The sequence below is a fragment of the Malurus melanocephalus genome, unplaced genomic scaffold (assembly GCF_030028575.1).
Source record: "Malurus melanocephalus ecotype Western Australia unplaced genomic scaffold, MMel_1.1 scaffold_56, whole genome shotgun sequence".
Classification (NCBI taxonomy): domain Eukaryota; kingdom Metazoa; phylum Chordata; class Aves; order Passeriformes; family Maluridae; genus Malurus; species Malurus melanocephalus.
In genome coordinates this window covers 1,320,414-1,337,365 of record NW_026623288.1, presented here as the reverse complement: position 1 = coordinate 1,337,365, position 16,952 = coordinate 1,320,414, and the positions used below count along the sequence as shown (strand labels likewise).

General features: G+C 43.7%; 1 protein-coding gene across 4 annotated transcripts in view; it reads right to left on the bottom strand.

The window, feature by feature from the left end:
* The window catches only part of GRIA3 (glutamate ionotropic receptor AMPA type subunit 3), a 141,075-nt gene that overhangs the window by 19,051 nt on the left and 105,072 nt on the right, over positions 1 to 16,952 (bottom strand). For 2 of the 4 annotated variants that reach the window (XM_057365651.1, XM_057365653.1), the window contains exons 12-14: positions 15,695 to 15,893; positions 1,837 to 2,084; positions 1,164 to 1,278 (exon numbers count right to left, since the gene is read on the bottom strand). In XM_057365651.1, coding sequence (XP_057221634.1) covers positions 1,164 to 1,278; positions 1,837 to 2,084; positions 15,695 to 15,893 — 562 coding nt within the window. The remainder of the gene's footprint in view (positions 1 to 1,163; positions 1,279 to 1,836; positions 2,085 to 15,694; positions 15,894 to 16,952) is intronic. The other 2 variants (XM_057365650.1, XM_057365652.1) reach the window with 1 other exon arrangement.

Genomic DNA, 16,952 nt, shown 5'->3' with positions numbered 1-16,952 from the left:
ACCAAATTCGAGAGATTTTCCTCCCTTTAATATCACACAGTGGCTTTTGCTAACAGCAGACATGACGATCTGAGCAATTTCCTATGTAGCCAACTGTAAGCAACTCTTATTAATAGAATGCAGCAGTAATTTGCAGTAATTGTCCAAAACTGCAGTTTACTGTTATTATTGATTTTGGACCAAAGCTGAAGCATTTTTATAAGAGAGATTAGGAGTTATTGTTCCCTGAAGAACTGGTTTTACTAGCTATAGGAGAGTGTCACTACAAAAATGAATTTCAATACTTTTCAGTATAGCAATGTCATTTAAATTAATTTTCTTGGTAATTCCAGCACCCAAGGTGACGAACAGTACCCAGCCAACTCTAGCTACAGCTTCTCCTCACTGGGTTAAAGAGGGCAGAAAATGCCAGTCCTACAGGGCAAGGCTGGCAAGAGGAAAGCACACTGGTTAACTTTTGTAATACATGAGCTCATTGAACCAACTTTRTGAAGCCACAGTCCAGGCTGCCTGTCAGGCTGGGGAGCCTCAGCAGAAGGCAGTGACAACATTGCCCCTCCTGCCACTGGAGCCAGGTTTGAGTCCATTCCGTACCAAAGGCATGTCACACACAGATGCGGGRTTCCTGCACAGGAGTGTGCAGCAGACTGGTCAGTGCTGTACAAAAGGTGACATTTGAATACTCCAGGCAAAACTAAAACCTCCCCAAAAGAGCAACAGAAACAGGAGCCCTTTCACCTCCAGGTCTGTGCTGGAATAGCTGGTCCTGGCGAAAAAAAGCCTCTCAAAACCCACTCTGTATCACAGCTAAACCATGGATGAGACCAAAGCATCGCCCTCTGGGGTCAGGACAGCAGCCGGAGGTGATCACTGTACAGTTACCTCRCTGATTTACTCTGTGTAGGTCCCACCAACACTGGACTTTCTATCTGTTAGTTAAATAAGGTTTCCAAGCTCGACCAAACCTGCTGATGACATTAAACAAGACCGTTTCTTTGAAAGAGCTACTGAGCAAGAAAATTAATATTTTTCCCCACCACAATTAGTGAAATAGTTTTCATCTGCTTTCTTTTTTGAGTTTTTTTTTTTCTTGAGAAGCAAAATAACAGCCTTGCCGATTACTCTTTGCTAAGGTACCCGATTGTGGTGACATTGAGGCTGACCTTGGAGTCACCTCCCCCGCTGCCGCACTCTCCTTTGTCGTACCACCATTTGTTTTTCAATTTGTCCAAGAGGCCTTGCTCATTCAGTTTTAATACTGCCAGGTTAACAGCATTTCTTGAAACGATAAAACATAACTTGTAAGAAAAAATGCACAAATGCTTAGGAAATCGTAACGTATAAAAAAAGGAGCACAAGAGGACAAATTGGCTAAAATTTCACAGAACGTGGAGCTATCAAAATGTCTGTACAGCAAATACAGGGTTAAATATTGGAAGGTGGCATGGAGGATAACATTTGCTCAAAACTGAAGTGTGCGGGATGGGGAAACCGTCTTTGAGAAAAAAAGTAACAAGAACACCACATCATGCAGTTAACATTCGTCACATATGGCAGGTTAACTTGGCTTTTACCATTTAAATTGAAAAAGCCATTGAACTGTAAAATTAAAACAGCAACAAACAATCAGAGAGGACAACACGAAGAGAACACAAAAAAATGGATGCATTAAATAAATGAAACCATAATTTACCGTCTTATTTAACTCCATGGAATATTGAAGATTTTAAACTTTTAAGTTACCTCAAAATCCACAAGAAAGAAAATGACAACACAATACATCAGGGTAGGTGGAATACTATAACAACATGGATATTGTTATATTATTCCACCCACCTTAATGCTGAGCCTTTGGGGGTTGCTACACCATAGCCCTTGGAATCCAGGTTGCCTCCAACTTTCATGGTGTCGCAGGGCTTGCGCTGCTCGATGTACTCGTTCATGGTGGACTCCAGCAGGAAGGCAAACTTCCCCTTGGACTTCCGCACCCTGGCCACCCCGTCCGCCGTCGTCTTGGTGAACACCGAGGGCTCGGCCGACTTCATGTATGACCACATTTTCTCATAGACTGCTATTTTTGACCTCTGGGAGAGACAAAAGGAGGGAAATGAAGAGTCACGTTGGCAAGACTGAGCTCCTTGGGCTTAGAGGTATAGTGACACYCTGTAACTGATTAAGGCTAACAAATAAAAAAGTCAAGGTAGCTTGGAGAGAGATATGCTGCCCCCTGAACAAAGACCAAACCACAAAACATTTGTTGAAGGGAGGAGCAGAGCTCAGACATTTATTCTACTGATTGCTGAGTAACTGGCAGCCTCGGAATGAGCAGCAGTGTGAGCCCATCCCAGCGCTCAGCTCCTGTTCTGTGCTGGGTTTATCCACTCGTGTGCTGCTCTGCTACTGAGCCAGAGGGAAGATGGGAAAYCCCAGCTCATCCATCATGGCCAACAGATGCAAAAGGAGCCTCTCCTCCTTGCACAAACCCTCAGCATTGTTTTTTTTACACTAACTGCACCTATGAAGGGCTGACATTTGCTTMTTGCAGGTTTTCAGCAAGGCAGGAGTGTGCTTTTCACAGTGGCGATGGCAGGTCTAWGATACAGGTCACCAAATTCTAGTGGCTGCTAATAGGGATGCTCAAACAAGGGATATAAATAGTAATGACAAAATCCTTTATGAATCAATCATCGAACATTCAAAATTTGGTTCCCCATTTTCCTAAAAGACAAATACAAATACTAACAATAAGCTGAAAAAATCACTGGTTAACTGCCTGTCACCTCTCCATTTTTCCCACTTTCCCTGTCTGAGACTGAGCAAACCCTAAYGGATTCTAGCTCAGTACACCGGATTCTAGTTCTGTACAATTGGAAATGTCGAGAAATGTGTTACTTCCCCTTCTCCCTTTTTCCCACCAGTAACATTTATCCACCCTCTCAAAGCCACCTCCAGACTCTCAAGAATTTGTATCCTGGACTACTGGTTAAACTTTCCTGCCTGGTCAACAGAAGGCAGTAATGCCAACTGCATTTCTCTGAAGTCTAGAAATCCCAAGGATTTATATAAGGCTTTCAGTCCAAATTGTGGGTACCTTGAATTTATGCCTCCTACTCCTTGCCAGTTCCCTGTCCACAGCTTTCCTTGTAGAATAGAAATGAGGCAGGCAGCAGCTGAATCTAGTTCAAATTTAGCAAAGTTGTGGTGGAAGACTGCTAATGTCCACCAGCTTGATGATTGAGACATGTTTCTTCCTCATTCAGGACAATTTAATGCATTTTGAATAATGTAATGCTTAACAACCAGCCTCCAAACACTTCACAGGGAGTAAACCCTGCCTGCACTGCTCCTCAGATTAACATGCTCAGCTGGTGTTGCYACAGCGGATAGAGAGGAGCATGGAGGGCAGGATTTTATTCTAATTATCCTTCCTGATGAACTCAAAAACAAGTGAAAATACAAACCAATTAAAATCAGCCCAACTAACAACAGGAAATCAGACAGACAACAATACAGCACAGCTACAAGAGGAGCTGGCTGAGTGGTAGGTGTGAAAAACAAGCAATAGAGAGTATCTCCTGCCTAAAGAGGGGCTGTATGGCTTTGTTTGCCCAGCTTCACGATGAAGAGGGATGTAAGTGGGGCCTGAAATGGTTCTCACACAGATGAAAGAAGGAATGGGGATTTTGCTGACCTTCCCCTGCAACAGCAAACAGTGGACACGCTGAGATGAGGACGGTGGCTCTAAAGCTGAGTGGGGAGTGTGGCAGCTCAGCTCCTGGCAGAGCGCTGAGCCTCAGCTGACTGCAGGATGATGGATCCACACAAGGAGGGAATCTCCCTGGGGATCCCATGGGCACCCATGGGCTGGCAGCCAGAACACCCCGAYTTCATCCCTGCCTGCTCGAGGTGCCCTCTCCCAGCACTCTGACCAGGGGCTCCTGCTTTTCCAACAACGCACTTAAAGCATGTGGGCATTTCCACACCTCCTGCCCTGCTGGGAGCTGCCCCAGGCCCTGCACAGCTCCCAGGCACCTGCCAGAGGGGCTGTGGGGATCCCAGGGACACCAGAAGTGCTGGAGGTGGTGGCTGTCACCATCTCAGTGGCTGCCACCACCCCTGTGCCCTGTGGGCAGCAGAGCAGTGTGCCAGCTGTGCCTGTGGCCAGCCTGCCAGCCCTTCTTGGGCAGCTCCCTCRGGCACAAAGGGAACATGAGACAGCTTGGCCAGCCAACACAGAGTCTGCAGGAGCAGTGGCAATCCTGGTGTGTCTTAGTTTCAAGGTTCTCTTCCTTACAACCTTCATCTTATTTTTACATAAATAATACAAACACGCCTGGCCATTTCTATTTGCAAATAGGCACTTAAGGGACAAAAGGAAGGTAGAAAACCGTCTTCAGTCTCTCCCTTTTTACCTCTCAGCAAGCTGAAGTGATGAGCCTTCCAAATTGTGCATGCACTATGTATGCTTTTGCTTGTTTTCCTCCACTGAGTGTGCCTTTAATTACACAGATAAACCAGAACTACTTTTCCTTTCAATCTTTTAACTCACACCTGAATACCTGCCTGTAATAAGTTCTTTCAYACCCTTTCCAGCTGGCCTGACTACCTGAAAGCAATGGCCAGTGCATCTGTGCATTGTTAATAATCACAGYTATCTGATGAGTGCCAACAGCCTGCTCAGGGCTGCACATGGTCCAAAGGAAGCACGTTCCCTGCTCCAAGGGCAAAGGGTGAATATCATCATTCATGCTTCAGAAAACCAAATTCTACAACTGAAAACCTGATCTCTTTTCAACTTCAACAATAGCCTAGGCTTTACAGTCTACTGCCTTCATTTAACTCTTCTGGATGATGCAGTTAAAAATCAGTTCCCATTTCTATATGATCATTGTTCACCCCTTCTTCTGCCAAGTGGGATTTTCATAATATCTTGTTATTATCAAATTAAGTAAGACTAGCAGTCGGATCTARTAGAGGTAGAAAAAAAAGAAAGCTAGAAATGAACAAAGCATATATTGACTGGGAAAGGTTAATATCAAATGTATCAGGCACAGGTTGGTTTTGGAGCATAGCTTGGCCGAGGACCCCAGATGTCCTGGGAGAGAGGATCAGGGATGTGACGGACTCTGGCCACTCAGTTATGCTGGTTAGTGCTGCTTTTTGCAGCCATTCACCTAAATTCATAATGAGGTGAAAGTAATTACTGATGAGGCTTCTTGGAGAAAGGGGCAGTGCCACCAGAGGAGCTGTGACACCTGCACATGTTCTCAGCAATGCCCAAGAGCATTTTCTGCCTTGGAGCCGGAGTTTACACCTGCTCCATGCCATGAAACAACCATTAAAGCTGGTCAAAGATACAATGAGATGAAATGAGATGAAATGAAAGAGGGTATTTTCCGTAAATATTTTCCTYTTTTCCAACTGCCTCAACAAAACCCAACCACCCCAGAAGTCTTTAAAAGACCTATAGAAAAGAAAAATGTCTTTCCTTTTTAACTATAAAGCTCCAAATTCTGTGTTGAAAGAACATTCTTACCCATCTGTCCCCCACTGCAGATATTCACACTGCCTCTCCCAGCCCCTCCCAGGAGTCTGACACCCATAAAAGGGGCCAGACAGCAGAAGCAACCACAGAGAAAGGATTTACACTCCAAAATAAGGTAAGGTCTGACAGATCCGCACTGTTGCTAGAGTTCAGAGGCAGTAAAACATTTTCCCTGTCAATAAAGTGTTACTTTTAGAGAGATACTTAGAAAAAAAACTTAAAAGCATAGATTTAAGCCAATTCAAAGCCCATAACTGCAGCAACTCCCTATGCTCTGTAACTCCTATTTCTTTGATATTGCTCTCCAGAAGTCGCCACACACATTTCCTCAGGATTTCAAGGGGATATTATTATCATTTTTTTCCTAAAAGCAACATTTTCAGTGTTTCATCTAGGCCCTGGGACACATTAAAGCATCATTTCATTATCGCAGCCTTTCTGCAGATATAAATAGAACCGGCCTTTGCTTTGTCAATAATGCTGGCTTTTTTTTCCTTTATTTGGATATATTTATGCAGAAATATGAGCCACAAGCACCTCAGTCAAGGGTGCAGGCAGCTCCCTTCCATGTCAGCAGAGCCAGCAGCTCTCGTGCCAAGGACTCACTTCCCTTGGCCCGTTACTAATCAGCACCTAAATACACGTTGCTTCTGGGTAGCAATGCACTCATTTGAAAAGAAGATGCCAATTCAATCAGTCCACAATTTTAACACTGTCTTTCATTCTAATTCTCCTAGTTTTTGATGTGTGGTTGGTTCCAGCAGTGAAAGGAAAAAATCAAACAAACCTAGAGTGCAGAGCAGCGTCCAAAAGTGTGGCCGCTGAGGGTTGAGTGAGTGACACAGGCGTAGAAGGGAGGGAAGTTTGCCTGAGGTTGCAGTTATTTCTTCATCCAACAACCAAAAGATCCAGCACCCACAAACCTGGCTCCAGCTGAGCAGACCAGGTGCCTTGGTTTTACTTCTGCACATCCCAAATCACCTAGAGATACCTGGCAAACCCCAGCACATCTTGGACAACTCCTTGACATTGCTTAAATTTAGCTCTAAACACCTGAAGCCTTCTCCCATTRACTGAATTCCCTTCCCCCTCTGCAGACATCTGTCTCACACTTCTGCTAAAAGTGACTTTGTGTCACCTCCTCCACTACTGAGTAGGGGTGAAACTGTTGTGTTGGCAGGAAGCAGCATTTCTTCTCTGGAGTTAAAGAATATTACAGGGATGTCCTTTACCTGTTTTAGAACCTTTAGCTCTCCCTGACTCCTCCACAACCTGCAGGTCTTCAAAATGCCTCCTTGTGCACCCTGTTGGGGTGTTTTATTAAAAATGACTAAAATGGTCTTTAATTTCTTATGACAGGAGCCAGCAAGTGATTTCCCAGCAGTCAAGCTCAAATTGTTCTCTTATAGATGAGAGTTGTTGAACATTCAGTCACARGCCAAATTTAACCAAATCAATTTAATTTTAAAAATCCAGTTATATATTCTGTTTTATACTTTTAAAAGTTTTAGATGATACTGGTGTCAATTTTTTTACCTCTGCCTACAAAACTAAGAGTGAYAAACAAAGTGTAGCAAAATAAAAAAGCACGCAGACACAGCACACACATAAAGGTAGGCAGAGACATCAATAAAGGTCCTAAAGCTGCAGATTTAACATTTTCCTCTGCTGCAGCAGCCTTATGACTACATTACAGCTTCTTAACAAGGGAAATTTACAGCCCTTAAGTCAGACRGATGTTGCTGATACAAAACACAAAGGTCCATACTAAAATCAGCGCAGGTATTTAATCTGAATAATACATGCTGCCTTTATCCAGATGCACACCTCACTGTGTATGGATGCACACCTCACTGGAATGAACTTGGGCAGTTAAGTGTGAACTGTAGCTTCATTATCATCACTCATTACTTTTCWTCCACTTGTGCAATTAGCTCTGCTGCAGCAGCTAATGAATCCAGGAGCTTATGAACCATTAAAAAGCAAGTTACTAAACAGGAATGAAAAAACTGCCAAGAGACTGCCTTGGTACCATTGCTGCTGCCTGACTGGGGCCCCACTGAGATCCACTGGGTTTAGGCAGTGGCTTGCTTGAACTTCTRATATGGCAAATTGCAATGGAGAGGCACCACTGCGTTGGTTGTTTGGCTGTGGCTTTGACTGGATGCCTTTCCATTCCCTCACAAGCCTGATGTTGAATCATCCCTGGCACAGCTGCCAGGGGGGGAGTGAGGGACACTGGTGGGAGCCCTCAGCCCAATCCCTGGAGCACACGGAGCCTGGCCTAATGATGCTACATTAGTAATAAGAACATGATAAATATCATTAGTAAGGTCCCTCTGCCTGAAATTTCCAAGCTCTTTACTGAAAACATAAAAATAGGTCTTATGAAGGCCAGAGGGCACCATTAGTCCCCTTTMCCAAGTGAGGACATGAAAGCAGAGATGTCATTTACTGAAGGTCATAGGGCAGAGTCTAATAGATCAATGTCACAGCTTTTAGCCACAGATAACTGGTGATGCCAGCAATTTACTTACCTATATGGACAGAAAAATCAATCCCATCATTACATGAACCTCCTGCTTTTATTACATTCTCRGCAGAAGAAAGTAGGTCAGGGCATTTCTCTTCTAGCAAGGCCACCTCCCAAGTCTACCAAATCCTACTCACAGTTTATGAATTTGTGGGATGTCACAGAAAAGCAAGCATGCACATGTAAATTAGTCTGTATGTCTGTAAGAACACACAGATCTTGGAGTGTCTATGCAATGTAAAAGAAAGGGTGACCTGGTGATTAATAATATTTTGCAGCCAAGTATGTGATGGGAGACACTGAYATTTTGGTTTCTTGCTCAAATGATAACTTATATTTTGGAAATGGCATTTTTCTTTCCCAGYTGGGGCAAAAGAAGCCCAGAGAGCAGAAGGATCAGGCCCACAAAGCCCAGGGCTGCTGCTTTCCTCTTGAATCCTCTTTGCCAAGATGCAGACAACCCCTGCATGGGGCTGAGAGGTGGGGAGTCCAGCAGGGCCTGATGGAGATGGTGATGGTGGGGAAGGACAGTCCCCAGCAGTCCCCAGACAGCTGGGGAAGCAGCCTAATAAATCCCTCCCGGCTTCAGCATTGTTAGTTTTTCCACACCAGACACAGACAGCAGCCTGATTACAAAAGGAAGTATCTAACAGAAATAACACAATATCATAGGAGTYGTGTTTTGAGACTTTCTCCCTGTGCATCACAGTCCTTTTGAAGGTGTGACCTTTGGCAGCAGGCGGGTGATGTGCTGTAGCTGCTCTAACAGGCATCTTTTCTGCAGCGAGCTCTGCTCACACAAACAGACAGGCAGAGAGTCGCTCCGGCTGCAACCAGACATCGCTGACATGTCAGTCTGAGCAGCAGAATGTAAGATTTTAAGACGTCCTTTCCTGGCACAACACTGAACTTCAGACTATATTCATCTCCTCGCTTTATTGCTGCCATCCATTCTTCCTCATTGCAATGCTGATTGGGAAATTAAAATGAAAGTCTTTACCAGAGACAGGCTGCCTTTGTAAATTCTCTGTGACTCACGGACAGAGCCAGTGCTCGGGCAGCGCTCACCCCAAGGAAGCAGTGCCAGAGGGGTAGCAGGGGCTGGGTGGCACATGCCAGGGATCTGGATGGCTGTGCTGGGTAAGACTGTCTCTCTGTCTGTCTGTCTGCCCGGGGAGCAGGAGCAGCACACACTCGAGCTGGCCAGAGGGAGGCTTACATCAGTCTCCAGGCTAAGGGGCATCTTTCCAGCACTGACATATTCAGCAGAGTTGTCTTGTCTGGGCAACTGAGCAGCACAACCAGCCCTGCTCTGGATTTGGCCCGTAATAAATTAACAGAGAACGGCATTTCCAGCACACGATCTGAACACTGTCAGGTCTAATGAGTTTTCAGCTCCAGACAGRAAAGGCCAATATACAGGCAATGATGGAGAAATCCCAGCAGACTGAAAGAGGGRATGTTTCATATTCACATCATTAGAGTTTTTAAACCTTCATGTATTTTSTAATTATGCAAAAGTAACAGTAGCAGTGCTGTGAGTAATTTATCAGCACCCATGTATTTTAAATGAATCCCTAATAAGCATGTACTAATGTGACACAGCAGCATTACATAAARTAGGAAAGACTTGAAAAACCAGGGTCCTCGCTGTCTTGAGCAATGTCATTATCATTATCATAGAGCTGCTCTCCAAAAAGTAGAGCATTCAAACAGCAAGTGATTTTCCCCCCAGGCACTCTCTGCTTTGCCTCTGTGGTACAGACACAGTTATGGGATTAACCCACTGTGAGCTGCTGTGCCCAGATCCTCATGGTCTGCAGCCCCTCTGTGCCTGCCTTGCCTTCTCACGGGCTCCAGCCCCTCTCACCACCTGCCCCCAGGACCCAGAGGGTGACATGGAGACACAGGCRAGCTGGAAAGCCTAAACCACAAACAAGAAGAGCTGATAGACAAATGCCATCTGTTATTGAAGATAATGGAGAGATTTATTCAAATATTTGTTGCTAAGTGTTGACTGAAAGCTTTGCTAAATCCTGGCATGCCTGCTGAAATTAATAAAATGGTTCAGCCACCTTAAGCCCAGCACCATTCAAATGCTTCCTTTCCAAGGAGTGGACGATGGATGAGCTGTTAATTTTAGTTCCCGTAAGGATACATTTTCCTCTCCAATCTATAGGCCTAAAGACATTAGATCACTTCATGGGAAACCATTTATTTTGCAGTTATGTCAGATTTGATTTCCTGTTGCCTTTAAAACTGCCTGTTGGCCATGTGGCAGAAGGGAGGTTCAAGAGATTAAACGAACCCCACAAGCAGACCATCTATCATCCATGCAGTGGAGAGGCTCTGATCTCTCTGCACACATACATTCACCTTTTAATATTTGTGCATGCTCTCACCKATATCAAACAGGGAAGAGAGAGAGAATATATGGGTGAATAAAATTTTCACACCTTGTATGTTGAAAAACAGTTAAACTACAGTACTATTTCTGATTAACCGCTGCCATGTTGCATATCTCAGATCTATACAACTTATCTTTGAAGCTAYCATTTTTCTGTGATGTTCTGTTCTTTAAAGCCCATAAATACAATCACACTTCAATATTTTTGTCAGGAATTTTTTATGATGACTGTGTTGTTTTGCTCGATGTCAAAAAGCTCCAAACTACTAATCATAGTTTTATCCGAAGGCAAAAGCAAAGCATTTGTATGACTGCTGTGCTRGAAACAAGTCCTTCATCTTCACTAGCAAAATTAATTTTGAAATTAAAAATCAAAGAGTTTAACTACAGATGAAACCCTTAGCACTGCGTGCACAGAGTTCACGATGGTGTTTTTAATAGGCTCTAATGATGATCTCAATATCGTTTGATTGCACAGAATGCATAAAAATTGCATGGCAGCCACGGGTGTATAACCCAAGGCTTCTCCTTACCTAAACTGCTTGCTGGTGGAATTTATTTCTCTCTCATCTTCACACAACCTTATCATCAGAGGAAAGCAATGAGCTCTTTAACTTACAAGGGGGTGTAACACACTGGCGCTTCTGAACGCATTACGGTCATAATTCCTCCCTCTCTCCTGAGGCTCTGGGACGGAGCTGTGCTCTTGCTTGGCTGCCTGACTGGCACTGGCCTCAGTGCCACAGTCAGAGGCACAAATGGGGAATCCTCTCTGCATCCTGCCAGCTGGGGGGACCAGTGGCACTGGGCTCTTTCAAGCCAGCAGGGACCAACTGGTGCCACCACAGCCCCTCCTCACACAGCCCAACAGCTCTGCTGACCAGAAAGGCAGGTCTGAGTTATCCTACATGCTTTTAGCAGAAGAAATTTCAAAATCCTTTTGATGGGTTTAAGGAATGTTTTCTTTTAATTTCAAAAGAATTTGGATTTCTTTCACAGTTTTTTCARATAAATGTTAATTTCCTGCTTTGGTGCTAATCTGTTTGGTATTTTTTTCTTTGCTTTTGAGAAAGCTGTTTTCTACATGGGCTTTAGTTTTACCAGCTAAACAATGATGAACTGATGAACCAACCGTAAGAGCAGGAACAATCATCAGGCCCAAGGGATCTTTGGCCTTTCTACTGAAATTCCTAACAGGCCTACCAATTAATGACATTTCCAGGACAAAAAATCAGGAACTGACTTCAGGGCAGCAAGTCATTCTGCCTGAGGCATGGGAGAGTAGCTGAGTTGTTTGGTCAGGGATATGCTTAAACTTTTGCTGAGAAATATACAAAGAAAATCTTCTACAATAACATTCCTTTGAGACCTTCTTTTCTCCTTAATTTAGTTAACAGTGATTAACTACACAGGTTCTCAGTGAAGTGCACCAGCAGGTCAGCTGTGTTTTTCGATGATCAAACACACATTTGGCAAGTTATTTTGTAGAAGTCTCTTAACAAGATACCTGCTATCAATTAAAAGAAACCACCACAAATTCAAGGGCAATTTACATTTCTAAATGTCTACAAACATGCTCTGCTTCTACTGAAGTTCAAATACAGCCAAGTTTAGACAAGATTGCTAATTGGTTATAAAGGTCATGCCTTTTGAATATATGCATATTGGAGGTGAAATGTATTAGAGTGCGGTATTATACTTAGGCTCAGTGCTAAATTTGGATTAAATGGTGTTATATTGATTTGATAAGCTGCTYAGATATGCTGAAACTTTAATTGAATGTATTAGAAGATGTTAATTCTAATAGATACACCCTTAAAGGTAACACCTTAGGGATTTAATATTTCTTTCTCATACAGGCTTTCACCAGTGTTCAAGAATGAGAAAGAGGTATTTTGGAGTCCTTAATCTGAGACCGTGTGTTAATAAATATCTCAGGAGAGGTCCTTTCTTTTCCTTTTCAATATGGATGAGTGCCCTTAGAAAGCTAAAAGGGAATTGATGTAATCTATTGATTGCCATTTAAACGCCTTTATAAGCTAATTAGTAGAAAATGTAAGATGTTTTTGAGCAGAAACAAGCAACAACCATGAGAATACAGGAARGCTCCTCTGTATCTTGGATATACTGGGAGGACAAATGCCCTTATGCAGAGAATCATCAACAAGTGAGGAGTGTGAACAGCATCTGCTGTGAAACTGTTACAACAAACCAGCTCTGGCTGGAACTGTGAGAGCAGTGTTGGATCTGTGAGAGCGGTGTTGGATCTGTGAGAGCGGTGTTGGCATTGTGAGAGCAGTGTTGGGACTGTGAGAGCAGTGTCACGCCAACAGCAGTCACTGTGCAAGCCTCAAGCAGCAATGGTGCTTCCAGTTTAACCTCCAGAGCTGGGAGAGCGTCTACCCGGGAGCCACGGCGATGTTTAGGGAAACMGCCAAGACTGGAAAATAGGTCAGGAGCTGGAGTCTGCCCAGGTCTGAAGTGGCTCAAAGTCATTACCATCTGCTCATCTGAATGGASAGGCTGGTATCAGTCCAGTTTCAGGTACTCACACTGTAGAACAAACCTTCAGAAGGGATCCTGTCTGGAAATGGGCTTGGCAGCAGGGACCCATGGCCTGGAGGCTCTAAAGAGTCTCCTTCTAGCACATGCAGACAAGGTGGTGGGGATCTGAAGCTCRCTTATGTGTCATCCCTTTATGATGYRTCAGGAGGCAATTTTTCCTTTCTGCTGTCAGTCTGGCACTTTCCACAGGCCAACAGCAGCCATTAAGATCAATATCTGATTAGTRTCTCTGAGAAATGGTTTAGCCTTACAGCTGTAGAAAGTGATATACCTATAGAAGCTTCATAATGGGATCCTGCAGAGACAGTCCTGCACCTCCTGCATGAAGCCATGGCCCAGCTAAAAAGCCACGTCACTCCTTGCTCACAGAGTAGGTGATCGTGAGCCACTCAGGGAACTGCTGCTTGAACAGGCTAAATGCTGGGGGGAAATGCGTGGAGAAGGATATTCTCCTTACACAGGGCATAAGCATCACCCTGTACGCAGGAGAACTGAAGGCTTTTCCAACCGAGAGCACTGTCACTCCCACTGATGCTCTGGAGTGAAAAGAGYTGCAAAGGGAGAACAGGTCCCCCAAAACACAGAGAGGTGCAGTCTGTGCTGCACGACCTCAGAAAGCAAGAGTCCTTTAATTTACTTCAAATTTCAGCTACCTTTACCATTTTACTAAGTAACTAATAGAAACTGTACAATGAAGTATTTATGTGAACAAACACATTTAATCTAWGGCAAAGCTTTTGCCCTTCTCAAATCAACTGAAGAAGACTCTAATTACAACACTTCCATGGTTGCATCACTCTATTCAAATCAATTACTYTGCAAAAAGTTAATACAACTGAAATTATGTTAGAGCCTTGAAAATGCCAGAGAGAGAGAGAAGCACCACTTAGGGCTCGTTCTTCTTCCCACTTGGCCCATCCAGCCTTGCTCCACACTGCTGGGGCTCTGCTCTCCTCCTGTCCTGGCCTGATGGAGCTGGCAGCTCCTGACTGATCAGCTCATTCACAGCCCTGCTTTTCCCAGCACCAAGAGAGAGACACAGCTCAACTCAAGACTATTATCAGCACAACAAAGCATTCATACATTTACCAGACTTTGTATCCTTTCAAATGAAACACTCGTTCCTTTGATCTTTCTGTGAGAAGGGGTTTCCTTGTTGTGTCAAACTATTAAGGAAATGAAGGAACATCCCTATACAATCCCTTTTTCTATATGAACTATAACAAGATAGTCAAAAGAAGGTATTTTTCTCCCTAAGATCAGTATAGTGACTATAAACAGCAACAATATTTCTAATCAAGTTGTGCTACCTCTCCTGACAGGTTCACTCAACTCATTTTTGCTGCAGAGATAATATTGCCTGGGGTTGATAATTAAGCAGAATAAAATTTTTTGTACACTAATGTCACCCTTACAAGGTCAGTGTTTATCTCACAGGATTTTAACAAGTACAGAAGCTGTTGTAATGTACCTGCTACCACAGTTAATTAAGAATCACTTAAAATCACTCCTCTTCTAATATAAAGACGTGTATGTAAGGCATAGTTCAAAAGCTTCATGAAATAGCTTTGCATTCACTTCCAGGTTTACATTAGATGTCTATACACGTCTGTGTGTATGTGGTAATGTACTGAAATTTTAAGTAAATTCAAAGATCCCTGAGTATTTCTCCAAGGAGCCCTCAGTATTTCACCAGACTACAGCAGCAAGGGCTTTTTGTCTCCCTCGTCCCTCTGGATTGCACCTGGCCAGCATGYGTGACAGGCAGTAATTAGTCTTGCAGCATTGACCACTCTCCTACACAAAAAAAAAATGTTGGTTTGAATGGCATCTGATTGGCACTGCTGAGAGAGAACCAAGAGCTCCCTGAAAGGCCTGAGCATTTCAGTTCACCCTTGGAAAGACCAGAAATAAGAGCTTTTCAGGATGATGTTTCCAGAGACATAAAAGTGGTCTGAGGTCATATTTACAGTTCCTAACGCCTCTTGCAGAACTCTCTGCAGTTCAGCTTGTGGCTTGGCAAGAGGGGAAAGAAAGGATGATCTTAAACAAAAGAGTGTACCTGCCCACACCCCCAAGTGCTGCAAGCCCTGTGTTCTCCCAACCAAGCTGAAAACCAACCAGAGTTGTGGGGTACAAAATTTTTACCCATGACTGTCCGATACAGCCACAGCCAGATGCTGGTGAGCAACAAAGACACAAAAATGGCAACAATCAATGCTCCACCAGGAATGAGCAGTGACACAGGCATCCCATCCCCCCACATCCTGGCAAGGGAGCACCGCCGTCGGATGGCATTACYGGCTGCCAGCTGGGCACGCACAGCAAGTAGGTCAAGAGCATCACTCCTTGCAAGAGTTTTCTCTGCTAAATATTGTGCCAACGACTGCATTATTGCTCATCAGACAGAGGCTCCAAAACTGGTGTTACAAAACCCTCCCCRTGACAGCAGAGGTCAAGTTTTCCATCTTGAGATGTTTCAGGTYAAGCAAACCCACCCATTTTTGATAAAATGCTTTTTGATATTAAAATCTGCACTCGGGCCTGTGCTGATTGCATAAAGCAGCTTYCACCAGGAAGGCTATTACAGCCAAACAACTGCAACCCATAAATTAGGCACTTAAAGGAGATTTAACAGACTTACTCTAAAGAATTCTTTGGTTGAGCCTGAATCCAAAGTGCCATAGGCTATTTCAGTTTGTTTAGCCAGGTCCTCTGCACTCTCTATGGGTGAAACCATCCTTTCCACCGTAAGGAAGGCAGCGAGATTAGCAGTGTAGGAAGAGATAATGATGAGAGTGAAGAACCACCAGACTCCTCCGACAATTCGCCCTGAGAGAGATCTATGGAAAAACACACATCATTAAATTGCTTTGAAGACAATCCTTGATTTTTTTTTTTTTTGTTCACTGAAGAGAAATTCCCATGCACAACCCTTTTGTCCAGACCCTCCAGGTATCTGAACAGGTGGACTGTGAGTCAGCTCCTGATAACCTTCCTTGGGAGTGAAAAAACTGATGCGCACCTGGTCTTACCTAGTGCAACTCTCTTTGCAGTCTTTTAGTGAAAACAAGGACAGCAAATTAAGAGATTAATTCATCTGAGGGAGRAACAAGCTGTCTTGACTTCCACAAATCCTTGATGGAGAAGGCTTTTGCCAGAAGACTTTTGCTCTCTCTGAGTGCCCAGTGCTGGATATGCCAGCATCRTGTCCCTTTGCCCAGCTTGGAGGACACAAATGCACCTTTTACTGCCAAATGTACTCCCAAAACATACAGTAAACTGCAAAAAGGAATCTGAGTAAACATGAAAAGGAATGCACCAGAAATGATCCAGTATCCTTCTCTCAGCACAGCTTAGCAGGAATTACAAACTGAATCTGCATATTGAATTRAGAAGAGAGGCTGGTTTGGTTGTTTTATGTTTTACATTAATTAAACTTTGCATGTTACACTTTTCCAAGTCAAGCATATCCCTGCTTTATATGCACCAGAGCAATGGAGAAGGAAACAGAAAAAAAACTATGTCTTGTTTATGTTGCAGTCTTTGGTTTTTGTTTTTTTTAAAGGGATCCCATTAGGACCTAAAAAAAAAGCCTATTTGCAGACAATGTAATTACAAAATGCCCAATGGTCAGAAGGTCTGGATCCTGTCAGTAAGAGCTCTTGATGCTTTACAGCAACTGAACATCAGACTCAAAGTATTTGATTTGGGTTGAAGGATGGCAGTGACACATCACTCAGCTGTGGGGGGATTTCATTGCCATGTACCTTGCTTGTTCTTCAAACACTGCATGTTGACCGAGAATAATTTCAAGTGCTGAGACAAAGCTATTTCATGTTTTCCCTTAACTCTACTGATACCAGAGGAGGAAGAATCAATCCCAGACACATCTGCAGAAC